This window comes from Strix aluco, chromosome 1, assembly GCF_031877795.1.
Source record: "Strix aluco isolate bStrAlu1 chromosome 1, bStrAlu1.hap1, whole genome shotgun sequence".
NCBI lineage: Eukaryota > Metazoa > Chordata > Aves > Strigiformes > Strigidae > Strix > Strix aluco.
This window is the reverse complement of record NC_133931.1, coordinates 124,584,769-124,608,633: the sequence shown is the minus strand read 5'-3', so window position 1 is coordinate 124,608,633 and position 23,865 is coordinate 124,584,769. Positions and strand designations below refer to the sequence as shown.

Genomic DNA, 23,865 nt, shown 5'->3' with positions numbered 1-23,865 from the left:
AGGAAGAGAAAGTTATTTGAGCTACTCCAATGTTTCTGGTATTTCTCTCCCTTCTCACAAAGGTAACTGCCACAAGGAATGCAATGTTGAAAGCAGAGCAGAGCAAAATAATTTTTGTGGGTTTTGAGGGCCAAAAGAAAATGCAAAGGACTAAAGTAAAAGTTAAGTAACTTTAAGATTTGAAAGCACAACTGTAAAATGTTGTCTTCCAAGACCTTACATCTGCCCTTGAATCTATTCTTTCATTAAAGATTCATTTGTCTGACAATGCACTAAGGCATGCTGCAAGGAGCAGAGCTTTCTCATTACTTTTTAAAAAAAGTTAGAAGAAGGAAGGATAAAGGTTGGAAGTGCAAGCATGCTGAATGTCCACCCAAATGCCTAGGCCGACACTCAACTTGCTTGTTTGCTCCACCTTGCACGTGGTTTGCCAAAACTATCCAATTCACTTTCTCCACTTCCATGTTGATAGAGAAATTGTTTAATTAGCACAGCTAATTAGCTTAATAAAGACTTGTCATCTAATTCTTGTATTTGTTTTGAACTGCTGAAGTAGAAATTAAAATGACAGTCTCTTGAATAGCTGGGTCACTCAAACAAATACATGAACTCAGTTCTTAGTTGAACCACTTGCCAGCAAGACCTAATATGCCATTTATCCCATCTAACTTGAGATATCCACACTACATAATAGCTGCAGTTATCAAGGTCTGCCTAAACAGTTCCTTAGAGCCTAATTCATCTAACTCATTTTAGATGTATGCTTCCTAAGGTCAGTAAAAGCTATGAAATAGCAAGATGTCAATGTCATCTTGAGTCAGAGCAAATAGAAGTCAGGAAAAGTGTTTATAGTGACATAATTATTTATAGAAAGGCTGGATTTTGGTACAGATAATTGTGTCTTACAGAGTTCCTATGTGTCTAATTCAGAATAAGCAGTGCTAGGAACTGAAAGGTTCCAGGAAGCAGGGTAGTGCCTATCAACACAGCTTCCACAGTGAGCAACACACTACATCTACATGGCATGAGACCTTCATTCTAACACTGATGGAGAGAAAGTGACTCCTGAATCAAGAGTTCAGCCCCAGATCAGGGATAACATAATGAAGATGCTAATCCTCTGAAGGAAGAGAATGAACAAGAATTGATTTGATTATTGATGAGACAGCAAAAAATGTGATCTTGCTCTTTTCTGAAATCAGCAGCTGAGCTCAGAAGCCAAAAGCACCCAGAGGCAAGGAGGGACAGCGAAAGCACTGTCAAGAGGACTCTTCACAAAGAATTGATCATAGCTGAGCCAACAGAAATGTAACACCCCTTGAGGTACATGGGCATGTGTTAATATTCTTTGAGTTCTGCTCAAAGGTCTTGACAACAGGTAGGTGAGCCACCCTTAAGTTTATAGTTTCTGCATGCAGGAACTATAGAGGGCAGTAAGTGGTGTGAAGGCCTGACTGGAGAGGCCCCAAGCCCATTGGGTTCGGTGACAGAGATGTCAGAGGCTGGCTGAAAGAAGAGGAGGCAAAAGGCTAAGATGTACAGTGAAGCCAGTGTACAACTGCTGGGAGAGGGAGAGCTTAATGGGGAGATAACACTAGCATTTTTCAAGCAATTTAAATTCTTCTCAGTGCCTTGAGCACTGTCCAAAGCAACACAATCCCAGAGGCTGTAAGCATGTCAAGAGAAGAAAGATGGAGGAGGAGGAAAAACTATGGCTTGAATCGAAGAACAATCTGCCACGAAGAAAAGCTGCCAGCTGTTTGTGAAATCATTGAAAATTGATATTTATATGCCAATACTATTTTAAGAGCCAGATGTTAATACCTGGAGATCTCTCTCTGTAGACACAAGTGGTCAAAGCCACAAGCCAGTAGTCTTCTGCATGAGAATGGGCCTCCCCATATGCAGATTTTATCAACAGCAGGCATGTGGGAAAGAAACCAAAGTTAAAATATATAAAATCAAGGATTGCTTAGACTCTATTTAGGACACAGTGCATAAATATGAATCTCCAGTTTCTGCTGTCATTGTTAAACACGTGCCCAGCACGTAGTCCATCATGCAGTATCAAATTTGTGAGGCAGGTGAGCTCGGTGGCACATCATCTCATCCTGGTACTTACACAGTTCAGTTAGGAACTCACTGCGGTGCCATGGGGCTCAGTCTTCTGACTGTACACAAGGGGTTTCCTTACCGCAGGGCTCAAGAAGATGCAGTATAAACCAACTGACAATTTGTTCCCTCTGTACTCTCTGAAGTTTCATTTTCCGGAAGGATAAATTTGCCCTTACAAATGCCATACACCAGTGTATGGCCTGATGTTGGGATTCAGACTAACTGCTCAAAAGCTGGACCAGGTATCTGCTCACTACCCCATGGTCACTTCTGACACTACAGCACAGACATAAGCACAGAGACAGGCCAAGCACACCTACACAGTATTGCTCAGCTTACAGCTTAGTTGTTCAACCAGCATTCTCAGACATATGGTTGACTTTACTAACCTCTGTAGCAAAACCTAATAAGAAATCTGTGGCTTTTCACTTTGGCCATGCCTTCCCACCTATATCATACTACTACCTCTTTCCTTATGCTGATAGTACTGTTTTTGAGGCTGCACAAAAAACTAGATAACTAAAAGAACAATGATAAAAGGAATCCTTTGGAAGAAAAAAACAAATCTGGATCATTTGGTGATACCATTTCAGTGTAGCTTCAGGAAGCTTCATGGAAAGAAGAGAGAGGTACACTGCAGGACAGGATTGGAGACATGGTTGGGCTTGGTGGTTTGAGTGAGAGGAGGGAGGGCATGCAGTACTTGTCACAGCCAATGCATTGGGCAACTATTCCCTCAGCACAGAGAACTCTATGTAAAATCAGCTTACTCTTGTTAATTAAAAAAAAAAAAAAAAAAAAAACAAAACATCAAAAGCCCAGTTCTGTGACAAAGCAGAAATGAGAGCATCCTAAAAGCAGTGACAGCTAGAAACTCTGAACCTATCCAATATGCAGCATGAAGGGTCTCCACAGGACTTTCAAGTGCCAATACACAGATCCTTTTGATAATGATACTCTATGGGGTCAGTAGAGACAGGAAAGCCTTCTTCATTTCAGCCATTTGTTAGATTTGACACTGCTATTGAGTAAAGACACAATCCTTCAGATGCCAAACACACAACTCCTACCAACTTCACATCAGTGTCTCTCAGGAGGAGAGCCTTCACCTGAAATATATATTTAGTATAGAAATAGAAAATCAAGTACTCTGGTTACTCTAGCAGATTATGGAGGGATTTACAAATAAAACACATTTCAAGTGCTTGAGGTCCATTCTGGCAGCTCTTAAATCTTTTTTCTTATTGAAAACTGCTGTTTGCTACAGTATATATAAAGATTGAATTCTGCTATACTGGCAGCATTTCAATATATAAAAACACCACAGAACATGGAATCAGAGCTCTGTAACTAATTAAACTTCATAGGAAATGCTAACATGTATTTCTTAAGGAGAAGATTAGTGTGGTAGCAACTGTACATCACTTACACAGAATGAACTAACCAGCTCCATTTGTAGCTGCCATTTGACCTCATTCATTGTTAACAGCCTTCTTCAAACTAACACTTGATAAAAATTAAAAGATTCTAATGCAGTCCATTGGACTGTATGCTTAACACTCAAATAAATAAAACATGTGTCCCTAAGCATAATAATCTCTTCAACTACAGGCAGAGCAGTCCCAAAATACTTCTGGATTTTATTTTAACTTAAACTTTCTTACAAAGTTGTAAAAATAATTTATTTGTGTAAATGAATAAAGATAACCCAGGAACCACATTTGTATATAAAACTGTCTTAAAGAGGCCAGTAATCCAATTTGTTTTCATTAGTGTTGCACTGAAAGCACACCTAACCAAATGCCCATTCAAAGACCAGCAAACCGGTATCAGTCAAATCAGTGGATCTCCTTCACTTACTACGTTTGCTTATTTAAACGAACCAAGGGACATGGAATGTAATTCGCTGTTCTATGGAAGGGTTACAAATACAGACTTAAAAAGCAAATTAACCCTCTAAGGAGATGGCCCTTCTGCAACAAAATGGTGTTTTAGGAAACTATCGAGTTTGAAGATAATAGTGCTAAATATTCTACTTAAGTTTGAAAACTCAAAGCTTCCTTAATTAAAAAAATATACATCTTTCATAGCTTATATTAATGGGTATGGTAGCTTTGCAGAGTATTGTTTATGAATATAATACATACATAGTGCTGGGTTTAATATTTTATTTGAATGATGTTTAATGTTATGCAAAATAAATTGCTATGTTACATCCACTGTGACATCAACTAAAATGTGAACTAGTTTGCATAGGTTAGTACTTTGGGCAGCATGATGTTGCTCTAGTCCACCAAGGCTTAAATATTCACAGTGTAGAGGAAGAAACAGGAATTAAAGCATTTCTACTAAAATATATTTTAATAGCTGGTGTTAACTTTCTGCATAACAAAAGCCAAATTAAGATGATACATCATATAATCCAAGAGTAAGTATATCTGTCCTTTGAAAAACAGTTGTTACCTTCATAGCTGTGTACTCCCAAATACAGTACAGTTTTGCAAAATAACTAAAACTTTACACACTTTAAAGCAAACATAAGCCAAACTGCACAGCGGTTCATTTTTGCTTTTTATATCACACTGCAAAAACCAACAGCTGAGAGAGTTTCCACATCATGCTAATCAATGTCAATACAGTCATTGCTGTCTTCCAATGGTCTAGCAATTTCTAATAGTAATATTAAATACACATGATTGAAATGCTACAGTATAGCTTATTTCCCCCCTAAAATAATAATAATTAAACAAATGTCAACAACAACTGGATTACAACTTAAGTACAATATGCAAATTCTATTTATCAGACACAAGAAGCATATGAAATTCCTTTGAATATACTGTTGTAGTGCAGGCAGTTTAGGAAATATAGCTTTCAGGTTTTCTTTCAAAAGGAGAGATGGGGTTCCTATGGCATAAAGCTGGAGAAAATCACTAAAGCATTGCAAAATGGTTTATTCTTCTACAGCTCACCAGTACTTTGCATTTGCCAGCACATCAGTTTGGAGATCTTCTTTCAACAGCATCTTTTGTCTGTTTCAGTATATCATTTAAACATTTACTAACTAAAGCATATTCTGTATTTTAAATGGAGTATTAATCAACATAATTAAAATCTAACACTTTATACCCTGTACTACTTTCTGCCAAAGACTTCTGTATTTGTCATTTCTTTTTCATTGTACAAGATGACATGCAGTCATTGTACAATAAAAACTAGAATTACTACCTTTCCCAAGTATTGGAGACCTTCCATATCCCCAAGGAACACTCAGTAGGGACACATTTGTCAAAAATATAATCCATGGGAGGTGATTCTCTGTCAAATCCCAATCTGCTGAAGTGGTTTATGGTATGTCAAATGTAATCAAGAAAACTCTGTTTCATCAAGATTAAATGCTAATGTTCCATAATGAAAAATTACAACTGCAGTATCTGTAAGTAGCTTTGTTTAGAAAATGAAGATTAGCCAGGCAAGAAAGAGTAATGAAAAGCAAGGCACCCATTTGTTCTTGTATATATGTATGAATATGGTCTACGTTGTTTTCTACATTTATACTTCTGTTAGCAAGAATTACAGCACATTGTATCCTCTTTATTTCTAAAATGCTTAAAATGGAATGTGTGAACTTCCAACCTGAACTTTGGAACATCCTGGGAAATTTGGCTCCTTAAAAGCCTTTTCCTTTCCCCAGAAAAATGTTGTCTACAGGAAAAAAGTACAGTGAGGGGAACATGCTGTGTTAAAAAGGAATTTATACTTTAAAGGTGACAGAACAGCATATAACATCTGTTCACCCCTATGTCCCACTGCATGTAACAGGCTCCAACATATGCCTTGTAAAACCTGTGCTGGCACAACTTAGTTGCTGACTTACTTTCCCTACCTTATAAATTTTAGATCTTAAAAAACATTTTAATAATTGCACTCTGATAATTTTGGGCCTTTGATAGCATTGCTTAGAACAAAGCTGCATAATGACACTAAAGTTTGTTTTACATCAAAAAGCAGGAACCATTCCATATGAACACGAATTACTAAGCATATACAACATAAAAACCTGACTACATGAATGAGTAACTTAAAACAGATCTTAATAATTCTGCTGACATACCATTCTCAAGAGAAATACAATTCACATACTGTTCTGTTTTCTTGGTCTTTTTTATTTTGCAAATTGCTTTAGCTGCTTTGCCAGGCTAATGAATATTCAAAACTCAAAGAAAATTTTATTTCCATTGTTTAGCATAACATAGTCCTCTAACGTTATCAAACGTTAATTTTCTGATTTACTTTTCACTATACATACAGTGTTCAACACTGTAAGCCATCTCCTCACTTAGGAAGAATGCTAGTGAATTTATAGATGGAGACTTTCTTTTTTATAAGTCACTAAAAATTGCAACTTGATGCAATATATCTATTCCCTATATTTCTTTTTATTCATATCTGGTTAACAAACTGACAACTTGTTTTTATTGTTGTCAGCATTACACAGCTAATAAAGCAGCACAGCAGCAAGTGATAGAAGCTCTGCCTCAGGCATCAATCAGAAAAATTTGCCAGCCATCGCAAGATGGGATTCCTCTCCTTGCTGTTGATGGCTAGTGATGAAAACCAACACAGAAGCAGACTGCTTCTAGCTTCTAGCTCAGCTTACCATATCAGCCTTTTGAAAAAGCTATTTGAATTACAAAGCTTGCTAATTTAAAGTCACCAGTAATGCATAAGGGTTTGTTGCAGCAAAACTTTCAAGACTTTTAAATGACAGCAGTGTCGCCCATACAGACTGCATATTTACAGTATTGCATCCCTGGTTTTAAATCACATTTTTTGTAGTTAGATGCTTCTGGTCAGCTTTAGCCTTGAAATCAGGCAGCTGACAAGAAAGCACAGGCAATTCTAGAGTCATGGACATTTTTTAATTTATTTTTTTTAATGCAGTCATTCCACCCTGTTTGGCGGCTGGGATCAGCCCCGTATTAGCAACACCTAAAAAAATATTGCATAAGCTTTCCAATTCCTAATTGTATGAAAAAATAGAACGGTATTTGCATTGGCAATTTTCAGTTGACATAACAAATCTGTACTGCCTTCCTTCTTTATTCTTTAGATATTAGAGGCTTGCTTACTTTGTGAAATGAGAAATACAAAATTGTCTATAAACTCTGTATTTAATTCTGCTTTAAAAATTTCAGAAATGGAAGAAAGCCAGCACAGGCTCAACATTCTGAGAGCTACTCTAAAATTAAAATTCTCTATCACATGGCTGAACACCACAAATTATACTATCAGCAAAAACATTTTCTTCCTTACATGTGTATGCATCCAGGAGTAAGTTCCCACGTGAATCTTGAACTCTTTTGCCCTTCCTTACAGAGTTTCTCCCTGGGAGGGAACACGGCACCCTCCTGGCACCCAGTTAAAGCAAAAGCAACTTCTCTGTGACCCAAGCCTGATGACACAGACCCTCTCACAGGTCCATTATGTCACCAGTTACCTGATCCTCTCCTCAGCCTCACAGACTGAGACCTGGATTTCTCAGTTCTGATCATAAGTTAATGGACACCAAATAGCGTATGTGAAGGTTTGTCAGCAAAATATTTTTACTGTTTTCTACAGATGGCTAAACTGAAGCATGATGGCATAGAGTATGTTGGACTTCTGTTTGGTTAGTTTTTCCTTCAGTGTCATTTATGAGAAAGATTAGATCAGTAAAAGAAAACATAGTATTTCTCCATCGTTCATCATTTGGCAAGCGTACAACCCACTGTTGGATCACCAAAATTTCTGGAGGAAATTGAAGCAATAGGCCATTGAGCTGAAATGCACTACAATAACCAGAGCTCTCCTCCACTCTTCAATGGAGGTGCAAGTATTTCTGCAGCAGGGGTAGGTACATTAGCTCATCAGCAAAGCAGCCATTAAGCAAGTTACCTGTGGTAGGAAGGAAGGATGTGACTGCAGGCTTTGTGTGACTGCACAGCACTGGGGCCTCACACAGGATATTTATTTACAGCAGTACAGGTGAAGGTAAAGGAACTAACATGAAGTATTGGTTGTACATTGCCCTAATGGAAGTTTCTATTTAAATGCTAAGTATTATTAGAAGGAAACAGAAGAGTTGACAGGTTTTATAGTCTAGATAGTCTTTGCAAGGAAATTTCTGTGGAAAAGATACCGAAGAACCAGGCATGGATCTAACTGATGGACTGGGATGCAAGCAAAGCTGATAGAAGAGGTCACAGTTGGAAATAAGAGAAAATGGGTAATCCAGGAATAAATGTGGGTATGTGAGAATCAGGAAATTTTGGCTGTCGAAACAGACCTGTTTACTGTAAGGCTGCTGGGCAGTAGGATTTCTTATTTGTTTTTTTCCACTAGCATATCACTTGTCATTATTTCAAATGACTAAATTATCTACTCAACATTTTTATTTTTATTAGGATGCTAACTGCTCAAACATTAAACACCTCCCTAATAATTTGAAGATGTGTTCAAACTCAGTGTGTTAACTGAGTGTGACTTCAGAGTGCCATAAGAAGTGAATCGATTTTATGGTTGTTATTATAAAGAGAAATAATGTCTTTGAGGTGCAGGGAAAAGGTATTTCCCCTTCACAGCTAATTGACTGAAATCTTTATAGGATTGGCAGCACCAGGCTTCCATATATGTTTTTCATTTTGAGGGAGCACTATTATAAGCAATGCTGTTTTCAAAGCTCTGAGCTTCTTGTTGATAATTTATCTTTACTTTAAAGGACTCTAAATTGGATTCTGAGTGAGAATGCAGACTCTTATAGCAGTGATAAAGTAATGAACATGTACTCTTAAAAGATTCTTCTGACTTTTTTTAAAAGGTTAGATTTTGAGTAAATCATAATAAAGCTTAAAGGACTAGAGACAAAAATTAGTTAACAAACTCAATATAATTTGCTGGAAGCATTCCTGTTTTCCCAGTTCTCTGAACAGTACCATACATCCAGCCATCATCAATTGGTTGAACATTGATGATATAATCACCATCCCTGAAGGAAACTTCATCTTCATCTTGAGCACTGTAGTCATACATAGCTCTGTATGTTCTCTGTTGAAGGAAAGAAAACAAGGCTGTAAAGTCTCAGGCCTAAACAGAGATAGATTCTTTCTGTTCTTTGCACAAAGAAAATTAAAAGAGCAGAAAAAAAGAACAGAGGGAGCAAGGCAGAGAGAGAAATCACAAGTTATCTGTTGAAAAGAAATGGTATACCCCCCACCCTGTCAAATATACAGTGAATATAGCCTCTTTTTCCAAGTACCAAAATAATTATTTTTGTGAACCTACATTGTCCAAAGTCCTCATACAAACAAATTTCAAGCCATTCACTGCCTCTTGAAATATTCCAACTGTTCTTTCATATATTCACTAGTAACAGTTCATTGTACCCAGCCATGGCTAGCTATGCTTCTGCTCCCTATCTCCATGATTCCCAAACAGCTTCTCCTGTCTCTTCACTACAGAAGAGAAACACAGTCTTCATCCAGGTCCATTAACTTTGGCATCTCACTGAATGTCCTTCACTTCATTAGGATTTTACCCCAAATTAAGAATTAGGAATCGATTATCTAAAAAAAAAAAAAAAAAAAAGACAAGATTTCGAAACATCTGCAAAAATATTTTTTATGAATACTTGTTTTTGCACATTCACATAAAAGATTGATCTAAACAGAACACAAAGTCCTATCATTTAGCTAAGCCAAATTTCTCTATGACTCTGTCCACTGTAAGGCAAGATTTCCATTTTCTTTCTTAGTAGAGTATTTATTTCCACTCATAACCAACACAATTCTATCATTTACTGGAATTCAATGTGGATTCTCAAAATCAGAGGGAACAGTCTCCCCTTGCATCTTAACAGCAGAACAAAACTAGCTCTTTTTAAAATTCCCAGGAGTACTTTCTTTTCCTTATACTGTCTCTTGACAGAAGTCAAGAGCAGTTCAAGCATCACTGATAATATTCAATTTCTTTACCAATAATTTTTGATATGTCACCATATCTAGCTGAATTTAAAGAGAATGATTTAAAGATAAAAAAGATAAAAACAGTAAATATTTGAATTAATGTATAGTACTATTGTCTGAACCTTTTAAGAGACAGCAAACTTTGTTCTGCTTCCCAGCTGAGGAAAACAACTCTGCATTGGTTTTATTCCATCTCATATATTTTTTGTGGGTTTTTAATGAAATTATTTTCAGAAAAGATGGAGATTCCTTCACACACAGTAGGCCATTTGTCACCTGTTGGAAATGTGGGATCATCTAATCCAAGCACTATAAGGCAACTCATTATTATTGTTCTCATGCTAGAAATACACTTTTTGTCTTGATTTTGCCTTTATCATTGGTAGTGAGATTAAACACTACAGAGGAATCAACTCCTGGTTAAACACTGGAGTGTTTAACCTTTCGTGACAAACCTCTCTGAAGTGTATTTGAGTCTTGCTCTGTATAACTGTTCTCTGCCATGCCTTGTAATGTTGCTGCCCTACAGGCTGTGACCAAGAGCAATTTCCAACCAGAGGTATATGGTTTCTTGGTGGTTCCTTAATGTCTTCCAAGCATTCATGAAAGGTGATGAAAAAAAGCATCATTGTTTATGCACTACATTGAAGCAACTAATTGGGAGGGTTCTATCATCACCAAAAATTCCTTAAAGACTCACAAACTAGAAAACTAGCAGTCGGAAGATCCTAAGGAATGGTACACGCCTTTGAGAATCTTTCTTTTTTTCCAACTATTTCAACTGATCTCTCTACTGAGCCTTGAAACTAACTCCAGAAAAACGGTGAAAAATATGCTATTACATCAAGTTCAGCAGCAGTTAGTCCTTTAAACTATTTATTTCAAAAAAAGGTCCATTTAAGAAAAATGGTAGTAAGTCTATATCTGGCATAAGGCAGAGAATGGATTTTTCTCTGAGCCATGCTTATATGTCTCCCTTCAGTGGGCAAAGACTGGAGGAAGAGATTAAATGTTTTATTAAACTAATATAAAATTGGAAAAAAGTAGAGAAGCTTTTGCTCACTCAGAAGGATGCTCACTCATCCTTTGAGCATCATGGCATAGGACATACTACTGCTGTCTCCTTTAAGGCAGCTTGACTACATCACTGTGGTGGCACAGTTGTGAAGACAAGCTGGTAATTTCAAACTTAAAAAAAATTTATTAGGGCCCTAAATGCTGCTGAGAAACCTAAATTTATGGCCTTAACACCTAATTAGGTGCTAAATGGCTGTCAGGAGAAATCTCCATAATAATCCTGTTAGCATTTAATGCCTAATTATCACTTCAGAGTGAAGTCTGGGCTACATAATTGAGAATTACAATGCTTAAAGGACTCAAAGCAGGGATTTTTAAAATGCATTTTAGTGAATTATTCCTCTGTCAGTAGCGAGTTTAGCAAGTACTAAGAGTATATAAGAAAGGTTGGGGTTTTGCAAAACAGTCAAATACTCACTTATCTCCCACCTCCTCAGAGGTCTAACTTGCAGCTACTGCTTAGACAGAACAGTAAGTCTTGTGCATATGAAGAACTGAAGCTCAGTTGTCATATTCCCAGCTCCCCAGCCAGATGTGAGCTGACAGATGCATATTTCCACTTCATCCACCAGTTTATACTTATTCTATGCATCACTCCTTGCAAGGAGCAGTACCTGTTCCAGTGTCCTTCACATACAGGAGCTATCAAGGAAAGTCAACTTGCAACCTAGGTTTTGTTTTCCTACCACTTTTAGCGTGAGAACACCCTCTGTTATTTTCTGAAGAGGCAAACAGCCTGCAGGGGTCTGTTATAAAACACTCTGTACTCTGAGAAACAATTTAATTCAGTCCGTTATGCAGAACTGCTTGGGAAAAGTGCACAAAAGTTAAGAATCAGAAAATAACATAATTTAACTCAGGAGAAAAAAAAAAAAAATCTACCAAGACTGTGTTAGGATAATGCCTGATACAAAACACAGCTCAAAATTAAATAAACCAAAACTTGAAAATTTAGAAATTAGAAAATTTCTATTTCCCAATATAGGAAATTGGTGGACATGATTATAAAATGAACTTCTGTCTTTTGGGGACCCTGATTTGATAACAGTGCCACAAACCCGCTGAATGGTGTAGCCTTTACTAAAGCAGCTAACTCTCCAATCATCTCCACCCTGATATAACCCATGGGATCTTAATCACTCTCACCCTAGAGATGTCCTGGCCAAACTCAGGCACTGATGTGTAACTTTGTCACCTTCATTGCTTTTAGTTAAGTCTCTAACACCACTTGTGCTTTAAGATCATTATTCAGGCTAGGATTTCTTTCCTCCAGTCTCCTCCCTCTCTTACTTTCTTTTATTTCTTTCTTCCCTCTGCCTGGCTTAGCCAGACAATGCTGCATCTCTGGTAGTATTGCTCCAAGACGAGAACTGAATGGGCAGCAATGAACCTAACATTGTGTAAGTTTGTCAGATCCCTACAGCATGTCCACACCACTTTTTAAAAGCCCTCCAAGACTGCTATCAATCTTCAGTCTGTGCAAATCACTACATTTAAACACATCCACAACCAGGGGTTTCCCCCATCACACACTGAGACCCCTCTTGTACCATCCCAACAGCTGGGTGTAACATGCCCAACACACCTGAATAAACTGCACAGGCTAAAGAAAAGATAGTCTTTTGATGTGAAGGGGAAAGACAAGGGAGCATGCCAGGTTTCTAGCTGCATCTGAGATGCCTCTTCTGGAGCAGCAACATCACCCCGGGGGTGATAAGACCATGCTTTGTCTTCCTCACCAGACCAGCAAGTTAGCAGTCAGCACCAGGCCATCAGTCCTTGATTTTCTCCCTCTGGAAATGTTTGGTGTTTACTGTCTTCAAGGAAACCCACTCCGTTTTTAACAGCAACAAGATCTGTTCAAACCATGATGTTTGCTATTTCCTTTTTTCCCCATGATAAACAGCTATTATCACTTAAAAGAACGTCAAATGAAAACAGCTTCACAAAAGAGATAAGAAATCCCGTTGAAAGAAGACACTCAGTCAATCCTTTATTTTTAAAATGCTTTAATGTCACTCCCTTCCTTTTCCTATTACCTTCACATTCCCAATTCTGGAAGGAGAGGCAAATGGTAATTCTCAAGACAACTGAAATTATATTGTTTCAACAGGCAGCCCACCAGGTAAGTCACTGGGAGATTAGGGAAATAGTAGCCATATACCTGTCGACATAGCTGCGAAGGCTGCTAAGTACATTTCAGGATTTCCAGGCATCTCCATTCTCTATCTGCTGGATTTGAAGGCTGTTTGCTTTGCTCCCCATTGACTAGCAAATCCGCTGGCAAAGCCGAGGCTTCCAGGTCTCCCGCTTTTTGGACTCTGGCCCTTTTGGAAAGCAGCCAGCTCCCCAAGTGCCTTGCAATATCCTTGGAAATTAATGGTTGATTCTAGTATCAGCTGCCTCACAGCTGTCATACAGATGCCCAAAGAGTTTCTCAGGTTATTGGCTCACCCAAAGATGCAGGTACCTGGATCCCAGACTTCCCAGCAAGTTAGCCCCTCAGCCAAAAGCAGCTAAGAAACTGGCAAGTCTGGAAGCACCCAAACCTCACAGAATGTCATGATCTTTACAATATAAAATGGCATGGAGTTTCAGTCTGAAAGAACACTAGTTTCACCTAATCAAGCTGTAAGTTTGGTTCATAATTAAATTCTTCATCGCTACAAAAGGTGACAGAGGTAGTAAATATACATCTATTCAAGGTAGTTTAGAATTCAAAATTACAAGTAGATATTTTTAAGGTAAAAGGTGACTGGATCTGAACTACAAAATCTCTAGGCAGTGATATGATATCAAAAAATATCATAAGCATTAAAACTGAACTATATATGTAAAGAGCTCAAAAAGAAAAAGGAAGCTCATTTTCCTAAAAAACCCAGCTGAACACCCATTCAGCTCTCCTTTCATGACCAGTTACTTCTAAAATGAAATATTTACTCCAGCTTTACATTCCCATCCACCACAATTAAGAACTTCGTGACTGTGGCCATGTTTCATGATAAAGCTGCTTCTCAGTCGCCCAGCAGTATAACTTGATCTGGTTCAGGCACGAGTGGGTACATGACTGTTGTGTTGAATTAGAAAGGGCACACCAATACGGAGTCTGAGCTAGCTTTATACAAGCAGAGATGAGTAATATGGATACACACAAAGCCTGCTAGTACAAAATCAGCAAGTCAGAAAATCTGAAACAAGTTTAAACCAACAGGGTGATCTTAAGAGATCAGTGGTTTTCATTCAGCGCTAGGAGCCTGAATTCATCACAGAGCATAACATCAGGGCTCAGCCTGTGAAATGCTGTCCAAGCGTCTATTTGTTTTAAGCAGGTAGAAGATTCAGTTATTTCTCTGCATTCTGGAGATCATAAATGATTTTTTTAATGTATTCTGACATAAAAATTCTTGTCACTGCCCTCAGTCAATCTTTCTTACACATGAGGACTTATCACTTACATTTAGGACTAAGACAGTCAAATAGTCCAACTATAAAACTCAAGGGGACCAATTCACTCATATTTAAGAGATTTTACAATAGCTGATGATGTTGCTTACCAAATAAAATAATTCTTTAAATCCAATACTCACCAGACCTGCTGAATGAGGTTGTGAATGCATGGACCTCATGGATGACATACTGGTCTGGTGCATGTATCCATATCCTTGGGACTGGCTTTGCTGATACGCCCCAGGGAGAACAGGGGCTGCGTGTTAAAGAAATACAGACACATTAATTAAGTTTTTAAAAAGTCCTTATCTAGAATTTTGTAGAGACTGTAGATTATTTTCATTGTAAGTAACAGTTCCTCAGTATGAAACAGTTCAGAATGACTTCCATATACAACATAAGGCTTTCCATTGGTTGAATTACACATAAATTTAGCCAAAGCTATAGCAATATATCTACAAACACTATCAAGGTTAGTTGGAAGGAAAAGCTTAATGTACCTTAAGAAGTCTGACCACAAAAAGGCGTACGAAAGCTTGAGACATCACTAACTCAACTTTGATACTGCCATAGATGACGCACTACATTATCATGTGCCATAAAGTGCCATTTTTAAAGGAAAGATTAATGAAAAAAAGTATATAGTAATACAGTTTTGAAATGCTTCAGTAGAAATTCTCTGCAATTAATTCTTAACTCACTGCAAACTAACTCTTATTTATTGGGCTATGAACAAAGAAGGGCTGTGATTCACAGGAAGAGACAAAAATGTAAAAAAGTGAGCCCACAGTTGGGTTTCTTAGTTTATTCTGATTCCATCAACATTCTTAACCAAACACAGAGAGATTAATGGTTACTTATATTTTCAAGTCTACCTTCTTCAGCATCTTCGTCTTACCACACAATTGTTCCATCTCTTCAACACACATTATATTTACATTATTTTAACAATTCTATATGCTAATCATTAGTATGCTGACTTCTATTGTACCAAGAGTTGCTGAAAGAGTTAATACAACCAACAAGGACTCCCTACCTCTATCGCTTAATATGAAAGCATTCATAAACCTTCCATATCTGCTCAAACACTTTACTTCAGCAACAGACCAAAACAGAATGCGTTAAAAACACGGTTGATCAAAAATCTGAGAAAAATAAGCACAGCATAAGTGACTACTCACTATTTTCCTAGCAAGCCCAATAAGAATTTTAAAAGCAAAATTAAGAGACTGCAATTGTTTTCAAAATCTAAAGATTAAAAGTTTAGTCACCGCATATTTGTGCATGTTTTGCAAGACTCTCATGCACTCTGAGAATAAAGATTTCTGGTTTGTATGGAGGTTATTAGCCCATCTCCACTGTTATCAAAATTTTACTAGTTCAACTGGAAATTCATTTAGCTACATCAGAACGAAAATGTATTTCTGTTGATACTTCTTCAAGTGGTCAATTTAGCTGGTATTCTGCTTAAATCTTCTGTCAAAAGCTGTTTTCTGCTTACAGAAGATGGAGCCCATGCAGTTCATGAGTCAAAAATCTTCGAACATGGAGTCATTCAGCAGTCTGATACTTTCTGAGATACATCTCTTGAGCATGCTGGGAAGTAAGAATGACTTCTGGAGCAGCCATCACAAACAGATTCAGAAAGGAACAAAGCTTATGTAGTATTTAATGGGGTTCACAATGTATGGAAGGACCCAGGACTTCTAAAATGAAAAAATATGGAGCAGCAGGAAACCTCCATAAAAAATAAAAGAAGTATTCATATTTGCAGTAATAATACTCTGTCCTTCTCTGCTGCTTAAGTGATCAGGACAATAAATGCGTGTGAAAAAGGACTACCGAGAAAATGTTTGCTGAACTATTTCAGAAAGAAAAATCAATCTTGTGCTTTCAGCAAGGTGTTTTACCTATCTCGCTTCCCCAGCTAACAAAATCACTGATTTCAACAAAGGTTCTTCTTAAAACATCCATTTAGTTTTAGTTAGCATATTCAAATGCACTAAGTATGTAATTACAATTTGAGATGTTACTTTTTACTCTACTATACTTGTAAATATAATACTGTAATTTAACTAGGGTTTTTCTGATTTAGAAAACATGTTTCAAACTATTGTAATGAATAGATTGCTTTGCTAAGTGAATGAAATTAAAGTGATACACAGTCAGATGCAACACTGGAACATGATGAATAATGGATGTTTCAGAAGTGCCAAGTTCATTCTAATGACATATGAGACATTTTAAAGCAGCTTAATCATCAGAGAATTGCTGCTCATTAACATGTTCACAGGATTATCATGCATTAAGTGAATAGTCCTAAATAGTTCATCAAATAATTTGTTTCAGTGTTGTTACAATCTATTTCTACATGACCAGATGTAGCCCTTTGACAGAAAATAGAGAAAAACATAATTTAATCAAGGTTCTGCGAACAAGATGGAATGAATATATATTTTGCCTAATTCACTACCACCAGTAGGTAAGTTCATAGAAGCCAACGGAGTCTCATCTCTGCAATACGAGCAGTGAACTGGTTTTGTGCATTGAAAACTGAGCACAGCTTGAACTTTTTAACTTAATAGGAAGTAGTATCTTAAGCCAACATTGGCTGCTGATCACTCAGCACCCTGCCCGCTCCACAGTGACAAAGGGCTGGTAGCTTCTTCCTGGTCCCTGGCAGGGGCAGACACCCTGAGAGTCCCTTTCTTCTTCCTAAGAGAAGATGCTGATAGAAACTTTTTACTCTTGATTCCTGATCCCCAAAACAGATCTCTCTCAATTCCTACCAATCATTCCTTGTCAGCATAAGGTAGCGAGCCTACTGATGGTCAGCTTCATTATAGGCTCCAAATTGACAGGCTAATTTTGGGGAGGATAACTCATGCCTTCTGCCTCTGTGACAACTGTCAGCAGCAGGTCTGAGACATGCTTTCCTCTTTTGCAATCAGCTTCTTGTAAGCTGAGAGAATTCTGTCAAACTGTCTCAGCAAACCTGTTTGCTAATATACCTGCAACAATGGAAACCGTAAGCCCACGGAAATAAAGCATTTCTTTCAAAGTAAGAGAAATTTTGGGAAGCATTAGAAGCTGAAGTATTAGAAAAAGATTCTATACAAACAAAAAGAAGGAATTTCTAAGATTAGCTTTGCTAATTACCTTCCAGTCCTTTATTTAGGTGTCATATATATGAGCATATATATCAGCACATATCAGTGTTGGAAGACACTTGATCAAATAATTCCATCCTTTTTTTTCATTAAAAGAATACTGTAGTAGGGCTGCAAATAACAATCAATAGTTTTTAACAATTTTTTACAAAAGCTACTTGAATCTCCAGATGGTTGTTTATTTGGGAATCATAAACAGATTAGTGAAGAGACAACCGATCTAAGCTGTGTTTCTGGTGACATACAGATAATTCAAGGTAAGATTAAATGATGCAGAAAAAGAGTTTGATGTTTCTTCATCATCATCTCCCACAGTTAACTGCAATCTTTTGGCTCAGACCAAGGTATAAAGTTCTATAACATCATTGACTGCAGCAGCAGCAAAAGCAATGGTTTTAGTTAACCTAAGGGAACAATAAAACACGGTGGTGGAACATGAAATTCATTTAGCTGAAGCCAGATTTATTGGCGAGGGAGCCGAGGGCTGACCATTGCTCCCAGAAGTACAGGTGGATGTTTTTTCTTGTTGCATTAAGACTTTACCAGATGCATTCTGATGTATCAAAACTTACTTTTTTTTCTTGTCCCACTTGCCAAGCAAGCCAGATATTCATTTTAAATTATCTACTTGAAGAAATTTATCATATATCTCTTACTATATCTTTACAGGCTTCCCCAGAGAAAAGAGAGAAAAATGAATGAACAAGATAAAAGGCAAACAGAGAGGAAGCCTCCAAGAAAAAGAAGCTGAAAGAATGATTGCAAGTACCAACTTGCTGCTCCAGACAATGGTGTCTGCGGAGTGTGTACCGATCAGGACATGCTTTGAGAAGAACTGAGAAAGAAAAAGGTCAGACAGTGAAAACAGGAAAGGAACAATTAAGAGGGTATTGTATAATTACAAGGTTAAAAAAAAAAGTTTATGCTAAAAAGAAAAATCATTTAAAAGGTAGGTTACAAGGTATATTTTATCAAAACATGCTTAAACTCTTGTTCATTCTTTTGTACAGCAGATCCTTGACAACCCATGGTACCCCACTACTAACTACTGAACTTTTTCCATTTACTGAAACACATGCTATTTACTGCACCAGATGTAAAATAGCAATCACTTCGTTTACTCTTACAGACATCATGCAGTTTTAAGCATTTACTTCTCTTCATATTTTGATGTTATCTCAATTCATGATTTCACTACTAAGTCTTCAGAAAACTCACAAAGAATATTGCAACATTTTATAACACCACCACCACCATGAGAGAGCAGGAAGTAAAAAGAAAGACAATGATTATTATGTGCTTAATTCTAGTGTCTGTAAGACACTAGAAATCAAGCTGTAGATTTTCTGAGAAGCACAGAAGTTGCAATAGAGCCAGAATACAGCATCATTGTACATCTCTGTGTTACTGACATTATCACTAACTCCCCCGAAACAGATGAAGCTGGTTATGGGAATCACATTGTTCCACATATACTGAAGTCCTTCCCCCGTTTTTCCTTGCTTCTGCCTTATTTTTCACAGGTTGCAGTGTCTAGAGCAGCCCTCATGGTCTTACTTTAGAAAGCCTCTCCCACTGCTTTCAGTTCCTTCTTTCTTTTGCCCTTCCCTTAGAAATTACACAGCTATGTCCTGTGCAGCAGAAAACACTGTCAAAGTAGTGGGGAAGCATAGGTCTAGAGTACACTTCTGGGTTACTATGCTACACCCCTCATGTTGTTCATGTGGATGGGTCACTGCTTGAACTGCACAAGCCCCTTGACCACTTCCCAGTCTAAGTTTCAAGAATACATAGCTAAAGAGATACAGCCTTAGGGTAAACTGTCATTACTGCATTGAAGCTGATGGATAATAACAACTGATCGCTTTTTAAAGCCTTCTCCAGAAAGTGTCATGGAGGTAACTTCAGTTACAAACTCTGGGTGGGTACTTTATTTTTTTGCTTTTTGCCACTTTCTCCAGATGTTGGCTGCTGCTCCCCATCATTAAAGTATTTAAAGTGTTTTGGGTTAAAATTTGTATTACCAGTCACATCCTTGAACAAAGTGGTACATTATCATCACTTACCAAGTCTGGCATATTTGCATACTATCAACAGTTTTCATCTCTTTCCTGAATCTAACTGAATTCAGTGTTTCTAATAACAAAATTACTTCCACAGTAATGCACCTGACATCACTCAGGGTCTGATTCAGCTACCCTTATGTGCTGAAGTAGTACTTCCCCTCCAGGAGTTGTCCCATCAAAATCTGCAGCAAGACTTTTGATGAAAAGATACTAATCAACCTGAGTAAGGACAGGAAAAATGAGTGCCAAACAGATCTGGGGGAGAAAAAAGCAGACTGTATGAATCATAGAATAATAGAATCATTTAGACTAGAAAGGACCTTTAAGATCATCGAGTCCAACTGTAAACCTAACACTGCCAAGTCCACCATTAAACCATGTCCCTAAGCGCCACATCTACACATCTTTTAAATAACTCCAGGGATGGTGACTCCCCCACTTCCCTGAGTAGCCTGTTTCAATGCTTGACAAAAGAACATTTATTTATATATGTATTGAAAGTTATATTTTAAATATATTTACATATAAAATATGTAAAAGTACTATATGTAAGTAACAAAGTTTCAAAAAGCTTGAATTCAAAGAAAGGAAACAAAGTGAAAAACAAGAGACAATAGAGTACAAGAGAACACTCAATAAAAAAAAAAAAAGGTCTTGATAGAACAATTAAGGTTGGAAGAGACCCCTAGAGGTAACATAGCTTGTCTCCCTTTTAAAATCAGGGCCAAATTTGCAGTTAGGTTAGGTTGCTTAAGGCCTTGTCCAGTCAATTTTCAGTTCAGGATGGAGATTTCAGTATACCTCTTTGAGCAACCACACACCCTCTAATTCCTCCTGTTTATTTCCCATGCTGTGTATATTCCTGTATAAGCTTTTGAGATTAACTCAGCACAGCATTGTGTTAACCATACAAGTATCCTGAGAAGCAATTCTAAGGAGAGATTTGAAGAAGGCTAACGCATTAATTCTCCAGAAGTTTACATCCTGCCCAAGCATGAACAGCGGGATAAATGGAACACAACTGTGGTCAACCAAGAATTTAATAAGAGTTCTAAAGAAGAAGGCCCATATCGCAGGTTAATCATAAACAAGAATCTTGATACTTTGACAGCAAGTAAGGTAGGATAGGTATGATAAGGATAGTCTGTGAAAGGCATGAAAAGAGAAGAAAAGTAGCTTGACTGCTATGACAGATGAGCTTTCAGCAGGCTTTTAAAAATGATGTGCTAAATACTACCATTCTCTGCTAAATTTAAGTGTTCAAAGAACTCAGCAGGAGTCATGAGGTGATATGTCTCAAAGAGATGTAGGCAGTCCATCCCAGATTCCCACTGCGTATCTGAGGTCGATGCTCCATGAGCTGGCTGAGGCAATCTAACACTCCTACCTCCCTTTCTCTTCCTCTCAGCTGGGTTGTTTTTCTGCTGGCTTGGTGAGCTAAGTCAGCTCAGCAAGGGATCAGACCAACAACAGATGCAGTGCAAGGTAGGAGGCAGGACCAGGTACCCAAGGCCACAGGCAGCAGAAGGCAGCAACCTGCTGGATCAGCTCAGCTGTCCCAAGGTATGCCGTCCCAAGCACCTCATTTCTGTGCAAGCTCCCTCTGAGTTCAAACCACAGAAGAGCTGAGCCTCTCACAGATGCTTCCCTCCAGATGTCCCAGCATTCAGCTCCAAACACTGCATCCCATATAATGCAAAATGCTCCTGTGTGCTAGCATGTGGCATGCAGTGCTCAACTACTTGTATCCTACATCTCCACAGTATTTGAAAAAATTAATAGTGAAAGTTTAGAGAAGATTAAGCCTCGTGCAGTCAGCAAGAGAACTTAAAGACTTTAATGAGTGTGGAAGTACTACCCAGACATAGAGATGGTGAAGAGGTTGAGATGAGGTACAGATCTCTGCAGCATCCCCCTGGTACAGAGCAAGGGGATAGTCTCTAAAGAACATGCTAGTCACAGCCACAGGAGTGACAGGAGTATAGAGGACAAACAGAAGAGTACAGATACGTTAGATACAGATAACATTAGAAAAACATCAGTAATAATTTTCCAGTGCAGAACTGATTGCCAAGAATGCTCATATCCCAAACTGGGATTAAAAAAAAAATAAATAAATCTCAAAGGTTCATGCAAAAAGAAATTTTAAAAATCAAGTAAAGAAACATTTTTATAACAACCATTTTCAAAATATCTAGGTTTAATTTTGATGATTATCAATGTTTATTATAATTTATGTGACACTTCAAAATTAAACATATTTCAACATAAAGCTGGATTCTTTGTTTCAAAAATGTCAAGCTATATAACCTTAACAATCTCAAAACTTAATAAAATTAGGGATTTTGGCACTGAGACATTAATCACAAGTGATGCATTCCTACGAAGAAGTTTGGCATTAAACTGCTATCTTCCGATGAACAATATTGAAAAATTCCCAGCCAACTCTAAAGTTAAATTGCTCAGCATTATCTTTTCAAACAAGCTAGAAAATAGAAACACATACTTTAAACTGATTATAACTCTTATCTATTATAGAATTTTATTATTTTCTAGTCAGAAAGAGTAGCATAGCACAGTCAAATTTACTGGGAATAGGTCAGACTGCATAAGCATATAAAAAGCACTAACCTGAAGATTGCAGATGGTGAGACCTGATACAGAACAGTGCTGTTTTTAGAACAGTAGAGAACAACACGGTAAAGCATCTTGGCATTTTTTCTTGTAACAGTAACTTTCCCTTCATTTCTTTTCTTTTGTTTTTTGTTTTTTTGGTTTTTTCCTTTCTTCTCTTTTCTTGCCCTTTACTCCTTAGTTAGGCTGTTTTCATGGATGTCTGAGCTACCAGGCTTGTTGCTCTCAGTGGTGCTGTCAGAAGCAGCAGTTTGTCTGCATACTATCCATTACAGGAGTCAGTATTAGTTAGTAAATTGGAATATCAAACCCAGATATAATTAGGTTGTTGAAATAACAACCTGGAAGTATGGCCTAATTCACACGGGGTGCTAATAAATATCTGCCACGCTCACTGACCTCATTAGAATTGAAGCTCTGAACTACTTGGAGTCAATGGCAAATTCAGAACATTACTAGTTTAGGAAGTTTCCATAACCTAAATTATAAAGATATAAGAAATAAACCATGCAATCTTCAAATCCTTGAAAAAAACTGAGGCAAGGGAGGATCAACAAAATTATTTATTTTGTATTAAAATAACATTAATTATTCATGATGAAAAAAAATCAGAAGGTTGCTACTCACAAGATTACTTACAATGGATAAAACAAAATGTTTTAAACTAAACCTCATTAGTGTCTAAATATATGTATCCACCATGCAAACTGAAGTAGATTACTGTGGGAAATGCAGAATCATACAATTATAACTCTTAATAGTAGTTTCACTGTAAGAAATTAAAATTTAATTTTGAATGAAATTACACAGAAGATCACACACAGCTGTTTAGCATATATCAAAGAAAACAAAGAAAATTTGAAAGGAATGACAAAAAGAACATCTAACTTGTTCATGCCACATGAAACCCTGTATTTTAGTTGTAATTTGTTTTCCTTATAGAGGGAGACTATCTCGTATTTCAGTTATTCCAAAGAGCAAACACAGTCACAAAAATTTCACCTGTTGCAAAATTCCTGATTTGTATGAACAGCCAATAATATTAATACTGGTTACACTAGTATTTGTTGTATAAATCCATCATACACCTAATAGCAGATGGAGTGGGAATTTGGGAAGTACTAGCTAGTCCAGTGGAAGAACAGTTGGCAAACTGCCTCTCTAGTACATCATAGTCTATGTGTCTGGTCATTCAGGCCTTCTCCTTAACTCTCCATATTTTGAGAAACGGTGGATCAGTCAATTCAATGATGTTCTTTGTCGGGGCAATATATTTCTTGAGGTCCATTCCAGCCTCTCTAAAGGGTCTAAGTCTTTTTACTGCAAAAAAAATGCCTCTCATGGACATTTTTC

General features: G+C 37.4%; 1 protein-coding gene across 10 annotated transcripts in view; it reads right to left on the bottom strand.

Annotated features, from left to right (window-relative positions):
- Nucleotides 1-4,269: 4,269 nt before the first annotated feature.
- NEBL (nebulette) overlaps nucleotides 4,270-23,865 on the bottom strand; it is a 270,025-nt gene continuing 250,429 nt past the window's right edge. For all 10 annotated transcript variants that reach the window (XM_074834325.1, XM_074834332.1, XM_074834260.1 and 7 more), the window contains 2 exons: nucleotides 14,783-14,898; nucleotides 4,270-9,201 (listed from right to left, as the gene is read on the bottom strand). In XM_074834325.1, coding sequence (XP_074690426.1) covers nucleotides 9,025-9,201; nucleotides 14,783-14,898 — 293 coding nt within the window. In that variant the 3' untranslated portion in view covers nucleotides 4,270-9,024. The remainder of the gene's footprint in view (nucleotides 9,202-14,782; nucleotides 14,899-23,865) is intronic.